We start from the raw sequence: 17744 nt of genomic DNA on the forward strand, positions 1-17744 counted from the left end.
CCCGATATGAAACCATTACAACGTTATCGATTCCATTCGATTCAGACGGCTGAAAATGTTTTTAAATATTGTTCACTTCTTTAAAGAAACACGATTTCGAAGATCGAATCTCCCGAGCTTGAAACTACACCAATTCCATTCAATCCGGATGGCTGAAAACGTTTTTAAATAATTTTTTACTTCTTTAGAGACACTGCAATGTTATCGATTCTATCCAATCCAGATGGCTGGGAATGTTTTCGAATAACTTTTTACGTCTGTGGACAAATTGTATCTGGAAAATGGAATCCCTGGTCTTTTCGAATCACGAACTTGTCGATTCGATTGAATCGAGATCGTTGAAAATAATTCTGAACAATTTCGTCGTTTCTCAAATTTTAAAAGGACGTTTAAATTCTCGCGGGTACTCCGCCCTCTTTTATCCCCTCTCCCTTCGGCTCGACGTAATTTTCGTTCCGCTCGAAGCAAACGAACTCGAAATTTTATTACTCCCTCCGCAACACCGTAGGAAAAAGATTGCCAAGAAGTCGAGCAACTAAAAATGGTATCGAATTCAATTCTCTCGAATATTTTCCAGGCCCGTCGGGGCTTCCATTTGTTTCCAAGCTCCGCGTCGAAAAAAAGTAATATTCACTTTTTCAACGTTGCCAGTGATCCAAACTCGCACCGAAGTTTCCAACCAGTTCGTGCCGCTCTGCGGAATATTGCAAAATTGGCAAACGAGGTCGAATCCGCTACGGTCGACGGTTCCGAACGTTCGTGAACTTCGGTTTCTACGTAACAAACAAATAAATCGAACGATTTATCGCCGAAAATTACAATGTATCGCTCCGAACGCTCGCGCGGGCGCACCGAAAGTGACGAGCGTGTTACGCTTTTACGCGCGTTATCGAGCGATCGTTGGGTTGTTTTCGATACAGCAATAAAGATACAACCGGGATGGTAATTACCGCGCAATTATGCAAATAATCGCGGGTCCAATCCGCGATAACGACGACCATAATTCTACGGGTGTGACAGGCGAGAGAAGTCGTGAAAAAGCAACGCGCGCGTTCCACCGTGCTCTGCGGCAAATTTCTTATTATTTCGAAACGTTTCTCTCTTCTTTTTTTTTTTTTTTATATATATATATATATACATATTTTCTCTTTCTCTCTTTCTCTATCTCTTTCTCTCTCTCTCTCTCCCTTTTTGGGAGAAAATGGCTGACGATCTCCAGCGGACTGGCACGTTTTAGCACCGATAATCGGGAAGCGAGACTCCTCTAGGCCGTCGCGTTGGCTGCTTGATAGAACCCACTAGTGCGTATTTCTGGACACGATTTCTTCTGCACTGCGCCGAGAACGGGATTGTGCGTCTCCTGATTGGATCACGGGGCGTAGATTCGGAGAGTTTTATCGAGTTGTTCTTCCTTCTTTTTTTTTTTCTTTACTTTGCGCGCGCGCGTTCGCGCGACGTGGAAAGTTACGTCGAAGAATGAATCGGTTCCGCTTCGTCGACACTGCTACGAAAAACCCGAACCGCTGTTCATCCGTGGAGAGATACGACGAAAAATGAACCATCGTCGCGTTTCAATCGCCGTGGCGGAGGAGGGGCTTGCCGAATAATCGCAACTCGAATCACAAACGAACGATAATATCCTACTTGCGTAACTTCGAGCTCGGTTTCAACGTTTTCAAACGAAATTCGATCGGTACTCCGTACGCGTGTAATTTCTTGTACGTTAAGTTTCGTCGTTCGATGAAACTTATCGAGCAATTTGGTACTATACTGTTCGATATGGTTTATCGAACGACGAAAGTCATCGTACGATTTAGCACACACCTCGGTTAGAAGTCATAGGACACCTACTGGGATATCGTAAAGATTCAATAAAGAATAATCGTTGAAGGAGAAGACTCGTTTTTTTTTTTATATATTTTATACCATTAGCTATGTGTAGAACAAAAGAATACACGATTTGCGCAAAATTTCGATAATTTACACCGTACGATAAAAATTTATCAAAACGGTGCCCTGTGATTTTCGAACGGAGCATTTCTATGAACAACGATCCACGTGGAAGTTCCAGATTATTAAAGTGATTTATGCAACGCATTTTCCATTACACGCGACACGTACTGGAGCAAAAGAAAATAATTAGGTGGACGATTTTACAGCGAAGAAAATAAAATGCTTTTTACAACCCGTGTGAACACTTTCTACTCGCAAATTACTGGTTTTATTTTCTCCGGAGACGACAAAGTAGGAAATTGGGACGAGAATATTATTGTTCAATTCGTAACAAACTCTCAAATTACCCTTTTTATTTTTTTCAGAGATAACAAAGTACAAAAATAACGCGAGAATATTATTGTTCAATTCGTACTCCCAAATTACCCTTTTTCTTTTCTCCAGAGATAACAAAGTACAAAAGTGACGCAAGAATATTATCGTTCAATACGTAACGAACGTTTCGACGTTGATTGATGTATAAAATCCTGTTGCTCGTATTTATTTGACACCCCTTTTTCGCCTATGCGGCGGTCACTCGCGAGAACATCGAATCGTACGAATTCCAAAGCGTGTAAGCTTGGACAGAATCGATATCATCCTACCCCTCCGCTTCTTCTCGTTCGAATGGTCGCTTTGTACTTGTTGCTTCGAAACTGCATGATTCCGCTTGTACGTTCGCTTTGAAGCCTACTCCTGCAACCCAACAAAGCTGCGATACACTTTTTTTTTTCTCTCTCTCCCTCGATTACTATCTGCAATCTCGGCTTACCGGTAGAAATCTTTTTGCTCTCGACGTTCCGGCCACTGTAACTATGATTTCACCGCCGAGTGTGTTTTTCGTGGGTGGTTATTGTCCGTGTAGCGCTAACACACGTGCATGCGCCGCTTGGAAATTAGAAGATTACAAGGAAATCAGACGTCGATGGTAATTGTACTGTTTCGCAGTGTGGTGGATCCCTCGCAACGTGAGAACCTCGGGATTATCGTCCAGTACAAAGTGAAAGTGAAACTTTGCCTTAGCCCACTTGCAGGGTAAGTTCAAACCAAAGAATATTTATTTTAACAACTTCGTTTCGTATACGGTCGAGCATTAAATATTGCGCCGGTTGACGATAGGTTGGGTTAATTCCGACGAATGGAAAAAAAAGGAAAGAAAAAAAAATTGAAATTGCATCCTTAATTACGGACCCCGTAAAAAAAAAAAAGAAAAAGAAAGAAATGCAACCTTGTGATCGAAAACTGAATTCTCGCGTTATCGAGCAGAATTTTAATGGCGTACTATCGGAATCGGATCCCTTTCAAATTTTGGCGTAATTCGAATATACGATGTTCGAACGCGACTCGTGGGATTTTTGAAAATCTCGAAAACCGAAATTCCACGCTGTCCGTGAAATATTTTACAGCGCGCGGGTCATTCCGACGCGAAATCGGACGCTAAGTGGAACACCGTTTCGGATTTTACTTTAATTCGAGTGCACGGTTTTTGAACGCTATCTCGAGGGATTTTTTCCAAATTTCGAAAACCGGAACTCCACGCTACCGAGCCATACGTCACGGTGTACGATCGTTCCGCGCGAATTCGAGCGTTAAATGGAGTGCCATTTGTAATTTTACCGTGATTCGAGTCTACGATGTTTAAATGCATCGCGAAAGATTTAAAAAAAAATGGTAAAATTACGGATTTCCCGGTCGTTTATCGGACATTGTAACCGTTGAATTGGAAATCGAACGAGAATAAGTTTTCAGGTGCTTATAACGAAAACGTTGGAGTACCAAAAAAAGAACTCAGCTTTAGAAATAATGTAGAAATTAAAAAAATATGAAACACAGTCCCGTTTGATGTCTTTAATTGGCAATCTTCGTAAATACTTTACCTCGTAATAAAGAAAAATCAAACTTACTCGACCTTAACTTTCAGAAGTTCGCTAATATTTTCATTCCAATAATCCCTCAAAGTAGTACGCACACTTTTTCCGGTATTAAAATTAATAAAGAGAAATCGTAATTACCCAACCTTGTTAACTCTCAGAAGACCGGTATTATTTTCAAGCCGATATCACTACCGCATAGAACATACCTATGATCTCTCAAAGCAGCAGAGATACTTTTTCTTGCATTAAAACTAATAAAGAGAAGTCGTAATTACCCAACCTTATAGACTTGCACGACCCCGGTATTATTTTTAAGCCAATACCACTACCACATAGAACACACCTACGTTCCACACGGTACCTATCTTTCAAAGTAGTGCACATACCGTCTTGTATTAAAACTAATAAAGAGAAGTCGTAATTGCCCAACCTTGTTGACCTAACCCAGACCAGTATTGTTTTCGAGCCAATATCGCTACCACGTGGAACATATCTAAATCTCTCCGAGTATCTGAAATACATTTTCTTGTACGGAAAGCAATAAAGTAAAATCGTAATTACCCAATCTTATCGTCTTCCAGAAGACCAGTAATATTTTCGAGTCGATATAACGCAGCCACGAGCTCTTAAAGCAGTACAGACACTTTTCCTTGTATCGAGAACGATGAAGAAAAGTCGGAATTGGCCAAGCTTGTTAACCTTTAATCGCGATTAGCCATTCGTGTCGGGGCGAAGCAAACGTGTCGTAGACGCAAACCATGTTTCTCTTTTTTTTTAACGTTCGCCCTGTATATCGTTTACAGTGAATTGGTCGCGGAGCTGCCGTTCATCCTGATGCACCCGAAGCCGGAAGAGGAGGAACCGGGGCCATCCACCGCGCGTCCAAGCCCTACGCAAAAAGCAGACAGCGGTAAAACATCGCTCGACACGAACCTCATCCAATTGGACACGTACGTGGTCAATATTTAAGTACCGCTGTCGGGCTATTCTCGTCGGCGAGGAACGTGTCGATCGCTTCCACGAAATCATTCATCGCTGACGTCTATACTGCTGACAATGTGTCCCTTATTCGGCGCTCTAATATTATTAGGAAACGCTTGGAACGTTTTCTCGGAAGACGGGAGTTCTGCTTCTTGTCGATCCGGCGCGTTAATCGCCAACCGAGAGACTGCTCGTCGGTCAGAGATCACCGTATGCGCAAACATCGTCATATTGTCCGGAGTATAGATCCCGAATGTGTGTGCTCGAATTATTTCGGTAATTTACAAAGACGAAACGGAATGTGTGTATGTATATATGTGTGAGAAAGAGAGAAGGAGAGAGATAATACTCGATTTCTCAAGTGTGCGCCTGACGATTGGCATCATGGCCAATGGATGTTCTTACATATCGAAATCGAATTTTTCAAGGTCTGATCGAAGGAAGTTCGTACCGCGAGCAATCACGTTAGGTAATTCCTATTAATTTGAGACGATCGTCGATGTTTTCTACCTATGTTGAAACTATCTCTACGCGCGATTCTGTAGTTCTGCCGAGCGATTCTTGACGGTTGAAAGACCGTTTGCTGGTATGCGTTTTGCACACACTATTAGAGCTATTACTCGCCAGTAGAACTATATTTACTTCCTTCGCTTTCGTTGTGTGTGTATATATAAAATTACTTCAACTTCTTCACCGGTTCACGGAGATTCATTGTGCTCGTCCTTTCGTATCACCAAATGCAGCTACGGGTGTTCGGTGTTTGTTGTTGCGCGTCGCTTCTCGTTTTACATTTCCGTCGTTTCTTTCTGTTTCCAGAGAGGCATCCGGCGACGACGACATAATCTTCGAAGACTTCGCCCGCCTCAGGCTGAAAGGCGAGGCGGAGGCCTGACCAAGTAGTTCAGACACCATTCGCTTGTACGAAACAGCAAAACGTCCAATGTTCCGAAACGCTGCATCGCTGACGAAGCTAATCTCATAAAAGAAAGAGAAAAAAATGAAAATGAAAAAAAGGAGAAAAAAAAAACAAACAAAACAAAAACAAAAACACATGCACACAACACAATTCGATTCGATTGCCTCGCGAGAAAAGAGTTCGGTAAACCGGAGCCAACGCGATACAAACACCGCCCATAACGCGTACCGCCGCCGTGAACGATCGATGATCGTTCGGGATCCACGTATCGCGTGTGTTCGTTCGGAAAGAAATGGAAAAAGAAAAAAAAAGGAAAATAAATAAAACGAAAAAGTAAAACACAGCTCACTCGAGCCACAAAGTAACGAAAACGGTTGTATCGTTCGACGAGTCTATTATCGTCGGGGAATTTCGTTTCCAATCTGTCGCCCGGTTCGTCGATCGTCCATCGACAAACGCACATCCTCAGAATGGTACTAATTGCTGCACAAAATGGTAAACGCGTTCTCAAGGGTAGCGGGAACAACAACGCACATCGGACGAACGATACGCTGCCCTCGTCGTGACGGAGCGTTTACACTTTGACGCGTTTTATTCGTGACGAGTATAACGAGGCATCAAAAACCCGAACGCGTCGTTCGATATGGAGGATATCATGGGGGAGAAAAAGGAAAAAGAAAAAACAGAGAAAAATTTGAAAAAGAAAAAAAAAGATAACGAACCTTAGCCAATGACGTATTTATTAATAGCTCTATCGATTACGAGTGACGAAATTCGTCTTTCGGGGAAGGACTACTTGGCGAACTACGTCGAAGACTATTTCAAAAGGCGAAACAGAGTCTCTGGATGGGACTATAAATGGACAGATGTTTCTGTAACTTTAATTACATGGCCAGTATATATAATGTAATGCAGCCAGTGTTACACGTTGATTCGCGCAAAATTACTCCTGTCAGTCGCGGACCTGTAGGTGCACGTTTGTGTCCAAGTCGGAGGAAACTCGCGCTTGTTTACCGAGTACCCGGGGAAGAGAAAATGGTCGTCTTTGTTCAGCCAGACTACTACACGGACTACTATTTATTCGTTTCCGTAGAATTATGATAGATTACTTTTTCGTAGACCATTTCTGGTCATCCTACGAAGTATGTTCCCCTTTTGTTTCACCGTCTTGAACGATTCGAATCACTGTGGAAAAATTTTGAACAGTAGACTTAGGGATAAAGAATCCGTAAATGACCTGGACAGCTGAATGGTAGAGCAGCGGTCGAGCATGCCGTAGGTCTGGATACTGGATTCTGATCCAACGGTCTGATCGATCGGGTATTGTTCTCCGTACAGTCTTCGGACATGGGATTCAGTGCATTTAACGTTTTGTTTTTACGTTACTTTGAACGTTGAGTTATTGTTGGCGACAGAGGACGGCCACGTTTGTCAGAACGGTGATCAAGTTGCAGCCTTTTCGAACGTTGGGTAAATGGAGCGATGGGAGCCACGAGCTGACTGACCCGATTTGACTCTCCGTACCCTACGTTTGACAATGTCGCAACGCAGGATTTATCGTTAATACGTTGTATACCTTTAAAAACGACCTAGTAGTCAGATCCGATAGAGGTTTCTGAGCGTGGAACGTGATTCCAATGTCTTGCTGCCGTATCAACTGGTTTTATCGGAGATTCGTATCGAGAATCCAGGGTTATGCTTCGATATGACCGCGTCGTTAGATTTTTAAGAATTATATTAATGTCATCGTTGGGTGTCTGGACGATATTAACGGAATCATCGGGATTATAATCATCACGGGTGTGTTGTCGAGTAATTGAGAGCCGCGCTACGATAAATCACAGTATCAGGAGCCTGATCCCTCGGCACTACCATAGCGTAACGCAGTTTTAACGTATCGACGAGGATCCGAGACCATACTGCGGCCTACTCTGCAGTATCGATGGAAATTGGAGGCCTTGATAAAGTCAATTGCAATGTTGGCAAACAGTTGGAATCATTATCCAAGAAACAACTTACACGCGGAAGTCTCTAACAATCTTATCTGTGTGCAAGCACGAAAAGGCTGTGAAAGCACGAAGGATCTTAAACGAATTTCGGTTTGGAAACATTGTCCGAACGATACGATTGTAATTTCTGATCTTTCGAAACGGTGTTTACGACTAATTCGACTAATGAGAAATCCACGAAACAGTTGTACCCAGCTAGGAAGCTCTAACATCGTTGAACGGACAACAAATGATCGTCGCGAACAATTATTGAAAGAATGCGTTACATTTACCGTAGATATATCTTTGTATTTGGCGTCTTACAACAAATTCAACGAATCCTACTTAAACGTTATATATACGTGACTATATACACACATATATATGTATAGATGTATGTAAACCTTGCGTCACATGCTTAACGATAAATTACGCAACGCTGGTTATAAAAAGGAATTAGATGAAATTGCAGCGGTTTTAGCTTTTACACGTTTATACCGAGGTCGAGAATTGGGTTTCTTGCGACGCTACTAATCGTACGATTTTGTATTCCTTTTTTATGTATCACGCTTTTGTACCGAACGAAACATTTATGGTGCCATCCTTGTTACTTGGATTACCATTGGACATTTTTTTTCGAGGAGATTTCGATTGACGCGGACGATAATCGATCCAGTCCGTTACGATCTACGAAGACTGTTTGTCAAACTGAATCACCTGTATTCTACACGGAGCATCAATTCCACATGAGTTTCTCTGGATCGTTTACGATTTACGTTCAATGTTCGTCGATGTAATAGTGATTCTCTTGTCAAGAGACGGCACGAAACGAATCGAAGCAGAATTCACCGAGCAATTCCAAGCGCAATCGAGAGGAAGGGATCATTCCAGGTGTACGTGTTTAATGTATATGCCTTTAGAAACAAACGTGAAATATTAAAGTAGACTCCGAGTAGCAGATCAAACCGGCTCGATGACTTGCGTTCAAATAAACGTGCGAAAGATGCTCCAACAATTTTTGAGCAATTTTCGGGTCACGTGACGTTGCTTCTTCGACCGATAGGAGTCCGAATGTCGTGAAAATATAAAAATCGATCGTAAAACCGAAACGTTTTTCTCTTTACTCGTGGTACAACTTCGGTTAGCCTCCTACACGATAAGAGCAACGACACGAATACCTTTATTTCGTATCTCAGGTTCGACCGCGTGTCACTCTTTGAATCGTGAACTATGAAAGTTTTGGTCGACAGAGTTAAAAGGGAAGAAATTTTCCTTTTACAAATTTAAATTGCATCGAAAGCAAGCTGTTCCATGGGAATTGGTCCCAAGAGCGTTGCATCGTTGAATAATATAATTTTTCTTTCGTGTCGATCGCACTTCACGAGTCACCGGTCTGCGGCTTAGGAACACTATATTTGTTGTATTAGCACGATTCAAGCGTTAAGGCGTCCGCTGTCAATTAATCGTTACTTTATCGAAATTAATGTCAGTTTTTGCGAGGGCACTGCAGCGACAGCGAGCGTGTTAATTAAACGAGTGTAACTTACAATTAATAACGTGATTATACGTCTTGAGGGGAATGATTTGTTGGCTCAAAACTGAAGAGACAATAGCCTGGCAAGGTGTTATTTTTAAGGACGCCCACCTTCAAGATGAAGAACAAGTTCGCTTAGATTCTCGTAGGAGCTCCGTGGCGAACCGGTTGCCACTTTTTTCTGTTGCGATGAACGAACGAAAAGTCAATTGAACAGACCAAACGAACGGTAGTTAACTTGTCATTCTCTTCAATTTTGACCAACAGAGATCAGCCGGAGCAACGTCGACCGTGCTCCTGGCGTTTTAACGTGCGCATGTATATACAGGAGGCAAGGAAGAATAGTATTTTTTATCGATTTAGCATTTACAGAGTGTTATTAGGAGAGATTACCGATTATACCAAAGCCAGCATCTCTCTCTTCGATGTTTCGTAAGCGAAGAAGCTTCTGGGAGATTTTCGGGGGAAGAAGCGTGCGTGTTTGCGCAGCAACGAACATAGTTTTTTTTCTCTAGGAATTATTGATCGAACCATCCCCAGAATTAACTGCGAATGTTCACTTAATGTTTAAACTATCTCGTAGGTCGAAGTGCGTCGCTGTCCGTAAGTTTGGGGTCGTTTCGAAATCGTCGGGAAAAAGGAGAACGAGCTGTATCACGAATCTTCGCGTACCACTTTCCGCAACGTTGAATCGATATTGCAGCTTCGATCGATCGGTTACCCGAGATCCATTTCCCCCGCCACGAATCGCATCAAGCGCGACTCACTCTCACTTTCACTTCGAGACGACGCACGGCGCGCGCCTGCGCGGGAAACGAGTAAACGCGGTAGTGGGAGCTGCGCGACAGCCTAACGCCACGGTGGTGGGGATGGGTCTCGAGTGACCTTGAACGGCCAATCGACTCCGGTCGCGAACGCGCGCGATTTGAACCGTCTTTGTAACCCGAAAGGCCACGGGCATTGTAAAAATAATTGTACCGCGATGCATATACGATCGTTCGACGTGTCTCGCTTCGGGGGAAGCGACCCTAAGCTTAACGGTGCTACGTGGAGAGGAAAAGACGAAGGAACGCGGGCATGTACAATACGCGCGAGAGTATATTTTATATTCGAGCGAATATTTTTTGTACGATAACCGAAATCCTGGCGGAGCGGAGAAAGAGGAACTCGGTGGACCTTGGACGAGTACAAGCTTGGAAATTGAAGGGAGGAGGTCGTCTTGACCGCAAAAATACGCGACACGGACCTGTCGTTGTCACTGAATCGATAAATGTTGCGCTTAACCAATCGTTTCAACGAGTGTTGATCGAGTGCCGGCTCGATGCAACGAGAAACAAATTCATTCGTGGCGCTTCGAAAAACGAGATGATTCCGTGTCGAGTGTTTCGGCTCTGCCCATCCTCGAGATTCTCTTCCTTTCCGTGTGAAACGCGAGTCGACTGTAATCGTTGGACTCTGTTTATGTCGCCGACACGTCTAACAACCCCTGCCGGGGATATGAAAAGATACGCGTTATTCGTAGTATATTGTACATTATGTATGGAGTACGTTGAACGCGTAGGTCACGCAGGGCATAATAGTTAGTTAAGTTTAAAGAAGCGATATCGGTTAAGTGGGAAAAAAATTGTTTCGTCCAGCAAAACCAATGTGTATTGTACGACCGTATTACGCGTCGTGATAAACGGGATGAGAGTCACAAATGGGCCACAAGCAGTGCTATTCTTACGTGTAAATTGCGTTTCGAGCGGTCATAATTTATTCTCGACGGTTCAGTAACGAAGGAAAATAAAGAGAAACAAAAAACAAAAAAAAGAAACACGAAGAAAGAAAAAAAGAAAGAAAGAGAGGAAAAACGGCGTCGTTCCAACGACCGAATAATTCATTTTTGTATGAGAACAAAGTATTGCGAGAGAAACGAACATATTAATTAAGAGTGTGTATAAAAGAGAAATGGAAGAAGAGAGTAAATAGCGAGATACGTAATATATTATAATATACATGTAAAAATTGTGTATTCTCATATAATAATAGCTGTAATAATTTAATAAATCCTGTATATCGGACCATCTGGTATTTCTTGTGCTGGTTTACGTTATCGCGTCCAATAATCGAAAACGTTGGTAACACTCGAGTCGTGTATTTTGGCCAGAGCTTATTGAGAGAGACGGCTGCGAATATTTTTGGCAATTTCGAACATAGTTGCAAAGTTATACGTTTAAACGGGCGTACACGGAGTCATACTAGAAAAGACCGTTTAATTACTGAAATTTCCGACGCACTTAACTCGCCGACAAGTTCGAAACGCGGGACCCGTAATTAAAATTAAACCGGCAGGTTGCACGTGTGGTGCAACCTGCTTTCAACTTATTCTCGTTTACTTTCATCGTCGAGCAACAAGTATTTGACTTTGCGCCAAAGGGATTACCGATACCAAGCTTTCTATGATCCCAGTAGTTCGTAATACGGTTTGCAAGCATCGTCACAGTGGCAGTCTTTAATCAATAACGCTCGGCGAGTAGACAGTTTGCAATTAACTCGAGTATGCAACAGAGAGATTTTAATCGAGGCATCGATCTCTTCGTTTCGTTATTTGGTTTTGATTTATGCGAGTACTGTTTTCCTTTTGCGAACAAAGTTGTACAAGAAATATTTCTTGATTTTCGAACGATCATATCGACCTATACGATTAAATTATTTCTTCGATCCAAGCTCCGATTATCGAATGATACTTCGATGCGAACGATGCACGATTAATAGTATTAAACAAGTTCTGCATTGAGTACGAATTGCAAATATTAATCATCCGCTGGATTAAGAGACGACGGAACATATTGGCCGTTCACGGTCACTGAGTACCCTCACCACTTCATTTTCTCCTCTGGCTCCGCCCACTTAAGAGTGGGGGGGTTCACGCACAGGGAGACTCGGTGGGGGAATACTTCCTGTCACAGATTACCGTAACTCGACGATCTTGAAGCAATCCAGACTTCTCTGATTTAAAAATAATTACGTTTCTGCTACGAAAACCGCTCCAAAAATTAAGTTAACCCCACCAGTGACAGAAGAAAAATTAACAAGCAGTTTCTCGACAACCGAATCTTTCTATTCGTATTCTTCGATGCGAATCCTTGACTATTATGCGACTTCCTCCGATACGTTACGTTTTATCACCCATTTCGTCGCATCCTTTAATAACGAGCTTGATAAACACTTTTTATCGCGTTCTATATGCTCGTACCTCGTTTCCCGGTTCGCGTAAATAGGAACCGTTATGGCAACCGAGTCGTTAAAATTCACAATGATGGGTCTATCACAAGAGCAAACGACGAAAGTTTCGCCAACGGACTTAATAAATCGGGGATGGATGGAATACGTTTAATCAGCATTAGATGGAGAGGGTGAAGGCCAAGAATAATTCACAAACTAGCGGAGAGTCTGCAGCCTGTACTCGCGGTGAATACTCACAAAGAGAGGCATTACGTCGTAACGATGCATTTTCACGATTTAGTGGAGAGCCGTGTAGGAACTTTCTGTCCGTAAAATGAAAACTTTCCCGCGTGTTCCACATAACGTGGTGGTACGAGAATTAGGGAGAACAATAACGATAATAAGAACTCCAACCGAGGATGGAAACTTTCTTACTGGAGTATGGTGCATCGTTCGGTAACTTTATCGAATTTTTCACGTGCAATGGCAATTGGTGGATGACGGTTTTTTGCATTCGTTTTCTTACGTCGTTTCTCGAAACGACCTCGAGACAAAGTCGTCCGAAAATTGTTACGCCCTCGAAGGAAACAACGCGTGTCCGCCATAGTAATTCGTTTCGTTCGTTCTTTATCTCGTTCGAGCGATCCCGTAATTATTTTCTACGGCGTGCATCGCATGAAACGAGTCCCACGGAGTCGAACGACAAGCCGTGACTGCGAAATCGAGGATCGGTATCGAGGACGACGATTTCGCTGACTCTTATCCGTGGACGAGCTCGAACTTTCAATCCGGGGGCTCGAAGAGGGTGATGAAAAAGAACACCTTGAAACTTGTCGACAGAAGTTCGGACAGTTTCAATTATACCGGATGACAGCACCGTGGCTCGTGTTTCGTAGATTAAACAACCAACTTTGGAAATCGAACTCGCTCCTGTATTTCTTTCCCCTTATTTCGATAATTGTATCAGGGGCGATCCTCCCCCGATTTCGATCACCTCGGAATAGGTTGTCACGGTCAACGTATTGAACCAGTTCTCGATTCGATACTCGAATGTACATTTCGCTGATTGTAATGCAAACGTTGTGACAAAATCGTGTCGATTGTTTAGCAGAATTTTTTTATTTCGAAAGCAATAGTAGAATAAACGGTTTCTTCGATATTACGGCTGAATTATTCCCAATGTTGAATAACGATAATACGATGCAAAACTCGGTACAAGTCGTCTTAGACGTTTTCGCGGTTCTGACACTTTAGAATTTTTCTGCATTTAACGCGCACGCCAAACCTATCAGAGATCATTCGTGCGTGGAGACACATCACACGCTCGATTTCGCGTTCAGTCGCGTGTGCGTTTTGAAATCACATTGCAGGGTTGCAATGTTCATATCTCTACGTTAATTCGAAAGAGGTCGAGAATTCGAAGTGTCGAGTGACGTGGGCACGTATGAGCATCGTGAGAGTTCTTTTTTTTTTCCGTACTTCTTTTGAGTTCCATCTTTCCTGACCGAATTTCGTGCGTCGAATCTTTGAAACATTTTTTTTTTCTTTTTTTATCGCGATTGCCACGTTGAAACTTTAATTGCAATCGACTCTGGGTCGAAACTAGAGCTGCGACTACTCGTTGAACTTTTTGTCGATAATACTTCTGGAATCGAATCAAGAAAAGCACTCTTTCAGCTCGGTAATATTGGACAATAATAGTGTAAGAGTGCTTTCTGTGTTTGGCCAGCGAGAGGATTCAATTGCATTTGAAATGTATTTATTCATAAACACGCTACCTTTCGACCATTGTTTTCGACCCTCTTCGCACCTACCGCAAAAAGGAAAAATGCTTGGTTATTTACATTTTTCGACTGTAAACACTTTCTTTCTAGAGTCACTGTGTTTCCAAACCATGGAAAATAATCTTTCAACGAAAGAATAATATTCCGGTAATCATATTTGGGATCAAATTAAATTATTCCAATAGTTCGAATAATTCCAATCGAAAAAGTATACACGTTATCGACGTACGCAAATATTTTCGATTTTTTTTCTCACTGCAATTGCATCTTGCAACACTCAAAGTATTCCAAATTTATTCGAACGTAAAATAATTCGAATAGTTCCAATCGAAAGAGTATACGCGCTATCGATATACGCATATACTTAAAATTTTTCCTCGCCGAAATTGCATCTTGCAACACTCGAAGTATTCCAAATTTATTCGAACGTAAAATAATTCGAATAGTTCCAATTGGATGAATACACACGCTATCGACGTACCCGAATATTTTCGATTTTTTTTCTCTCACTGTAATTACAATTCGCAACACTCACAATGGTGTATCATTTATCACCCAACTAAAATTCTTGACACGGTTAATGAGCTGTGGGGCGTTCCGACGCGTCCAAATTCCAACGAGAATTTATCGCGCTCGACAAAGCGAGAACGCGAAACCTGTGTTCCTGTTTCCGCGCGATATTCACGGACAGGTGGTCCAAAAAGCTTCGATGCTCTCTCGCGATACGTGTTGTCGCTGAAATACGCGAATTTGCGATGCGGTTTAATTGGCAGTGATCTGCGCAAATGGAATATGAAGAGGTTTTGAGTGATTGTAAATGTTGAATCGGATGGTCTGACCAAAGGTAGAATAATTTTATTATCGATGAAACGGTTTTGCCCCGATTTATTTATTGTTTCGAAAATTTGTCAATAAATTTCAATATTATACGTATCGCGGAACGATAAAAAGAAAAATTGATCGCGGTACAAGGAGAACCTGGTACCACGAATAAGGGGAACGAGGACGAAGTAATTTTTTATCAGACACGCGCCTTGCGGATGCTGGCTGAAGTGTCTGACCCAATACGTTTCCTAACTCCTTAGAGAAGTGATCTTTCTCTCTCTCATCAATACGTACATGTATTCTTTTTGTCAGCTTGAAAATCAATGGAACATCCTCGAGCTAGTAGTTACCCAGTCTCCTTATGTAGGTAGACTTTGATTTAAATAATAGATAAATAAAATCAACCTATAGATTTATCGACGAAGTTTACTCGACAGGGACAGTGAAATTTTTATGTGCTTCTTTCGAAGTGTTTAATACCACAGCATTGTAATTTTTACGTAACGACGATCTTTGGGTCTTGTATTTTTTCACCGATTTTTATTCACGATTCCAATTTTATTTCCAGGCATGAAAAATTGTTCATCTTCGTTACTCGATATTTTTATCTAGACGCAGATTTTATCCATTTCTGTAGCCAACGGAGACTATTACTCATTTTCAATGATCCAACCTGATACGTAATGGTTGCATAAAATTTATCTCGAACAACGAAAGAATGTGTGTATTTCTCGATACGTAGATTAAATCTGGAATGGCTGCCACCGAAGAAAAAAAAAGAAGAAGCGAGACTCGTATTATTCGGATGTCTCGTGTACAGTATACTAAGTACCTCTCGACCGTTTTACCTCTTGGAAAAGATTCTCAATCCCCAAAACGAAATCAATGGACCCTCTACTAAGATCACCGAAAGATTGCGTGTCCCGCATCGTCGCGCGTCAACCTTCCAAAAATATATTGCAACTCTCCCTATCTCTGAAATTCGCTTCCAACTTAATCTCGTCCACAACTTATGATTGAAACTAGTCGAATACTTTGTACGCTTAAAAAATAAGGAACAATCTTCCGAAATACTTTTAATTTTAACAACACACCCTTACAAGATAAAATCATAACTTTCTTACTCTCTAGTGTCACCATTATGTGACACTCTATTGTACTATATTTTTTTTTATATAAACTGAAGGAACTCTGAATGAAAGTAACATGGCGTTACTTTACTTTCTACAGAAAATAGCCCATTCTTTTACAATATTTACAATTACCAAATGGACTCTGCCTCCAATACCGATATTTGTACGTTCTCGAGCCACATTGTTACTCCAAACAACTTTTCACTTATCTCCACTCGTTCCAACGCTTTTTCTTTCGATAAATCAACGAATTCGGACGCCAAAGGAGAAGTACTTTCAAATTCGCCACGTGAGAAAAACAACGAAAGAAATTTTCACGAGGATACTTTGCACCAACCGTGGAGCGACGATGGAGCGCGAAGAGTTCGCAATTCATCGAAGACACCGACGGTGTGTACAAGGTCCAAGGAAGCGTAATTAACCGTGAACAAACGTTCTCCGATCCGTGGCGGGAACTCATTTTCGCAGGAGCAGTTCGTTGAATCGAGTCGTCGAGTCCACTCGTGAAGCACCAACCGAATGTAATTCCAGCAGGCTGTTCAAGAAGTCGAGGAAACGATCGCGATGCGCTTTTCGACTCGGTGAATTTTACGACGCCCCGCTTTAATGACCAGACGGGTCGCTTAGAGGTTCGCGAGCCTAGTTTTAACGCGGTGAAAATATTGGCGGAACGAGCTCCGTTTCTCATCGCGTACATCTTTCTACTAATGAGAAACTTTCGCGAACCGATTGTAAAAATTCATTCTCGGCTGGTAATCGCGAGTTTCTCGCATTCGTATTCGAGTTGCGAGATATTTCGTATTCGAGTTGCAGAGAATCGGTACAACCTACGAACGAAAGTAACTTTCCATCGACACATTTCTATTGTGTCTTCTCTTTGTTTCTGATACTTATTTTCGATCTATCGAGGAATAAAAAGTCTTTCTTTTTCATGAGTCATCACCCTTGAGAAATTTCGTATTCGAGTTGCAGAGAATCGGTGCGATCTTCGAACGAAAGCAACTTTCAATGTTTGTTCGTTCTATAATTTAAATAGTAATTTTTATTCCACCGGACTAACGGATAAAAGATTGTTTATCTTTTCTTGTAATTTTTGTATCCGGACGAGCTCCTCGCGCGATAAAAATAAACAGTGATTTGTTCAACGACAACTGCGATTTGAATTGTGAAACGAAATTATAGTCCACGTTCAACGAACGAAAAGTCGAATAAACATTGCGGATAGAGTTCTTATATCTCATCTATTATTGTCCGTCGAGTAAAGTAAAGTAAACGAACCGAAGTGAACGAAGACTATAAGGTTATTTGTTCGAAGGAATCATTTATCGTGGAGAGAAGTATAAACGAGTGGAAAAAGTGGAAGGAGATGGGGCATAAATGAGAATGAATTTTCACAAATGTATCAATTTCTATCGCGAAATTTCTGCAACAATGGCACGTAGCACGAGGAAGAAAAGAAATCCAAGACAGGAAGCAAGGTTCCGGATATTGGAGAAGTTCTTCGTTCGTG

The 17744-nt window shown here is 41.9% G+C and overlaps 1 protein-coding gene across 7 annotated transcripts in view; it reads left to right on the forward strand.

The window, feature by feature from the left end:
- Positions 1 to 11348, forward strand: part of Krz (beta-arrestin protein kurtz) — a 60327-nt gene extending 48979 nt beyond the window's left edge. For all 7 annotated transcript variants that reach the window (XM_076316984.1, XM_076316983.1, XM_076316985.1 and 4 more), the window contains 3 exons: positions 2941 to 3027; positions 4670 to 4816; positions 5664 to 11348. In XM_076316984.1, coding sequence (XP_076173099.1) covers positions 2941 to 3027; positions 4670 to 4816; positions 5664 to 5739 — 310 coding nt within the window. In that variant the 3' untranslated portion in view covers positions 5740 to 11348. The remainder of the gene's footprint in view (positions 1 to 2940; positions 3028 to 4669; positions 4817 to 5663) is intronic.
- The last annotated feature ends 6396 nt before the right edge of the window (positions 11349 to 17744 follow it).

The sequence above is a fragment of the Ptiloglossa arizonensis genome, chromosome 7, assembly GCF_051014685.1.
Source record: "Ptiloglossa arizonensis isolate GNS036 chromosome 7, iyPtiAriz1_principal, whole genome shotgun sequence".
NCBI lineage: Eukaryota > Metazoa > Arthropoda > Insecta > Hymenoptera > Colletidae > Ptiloglossa > Ptiloglossa arizonensis.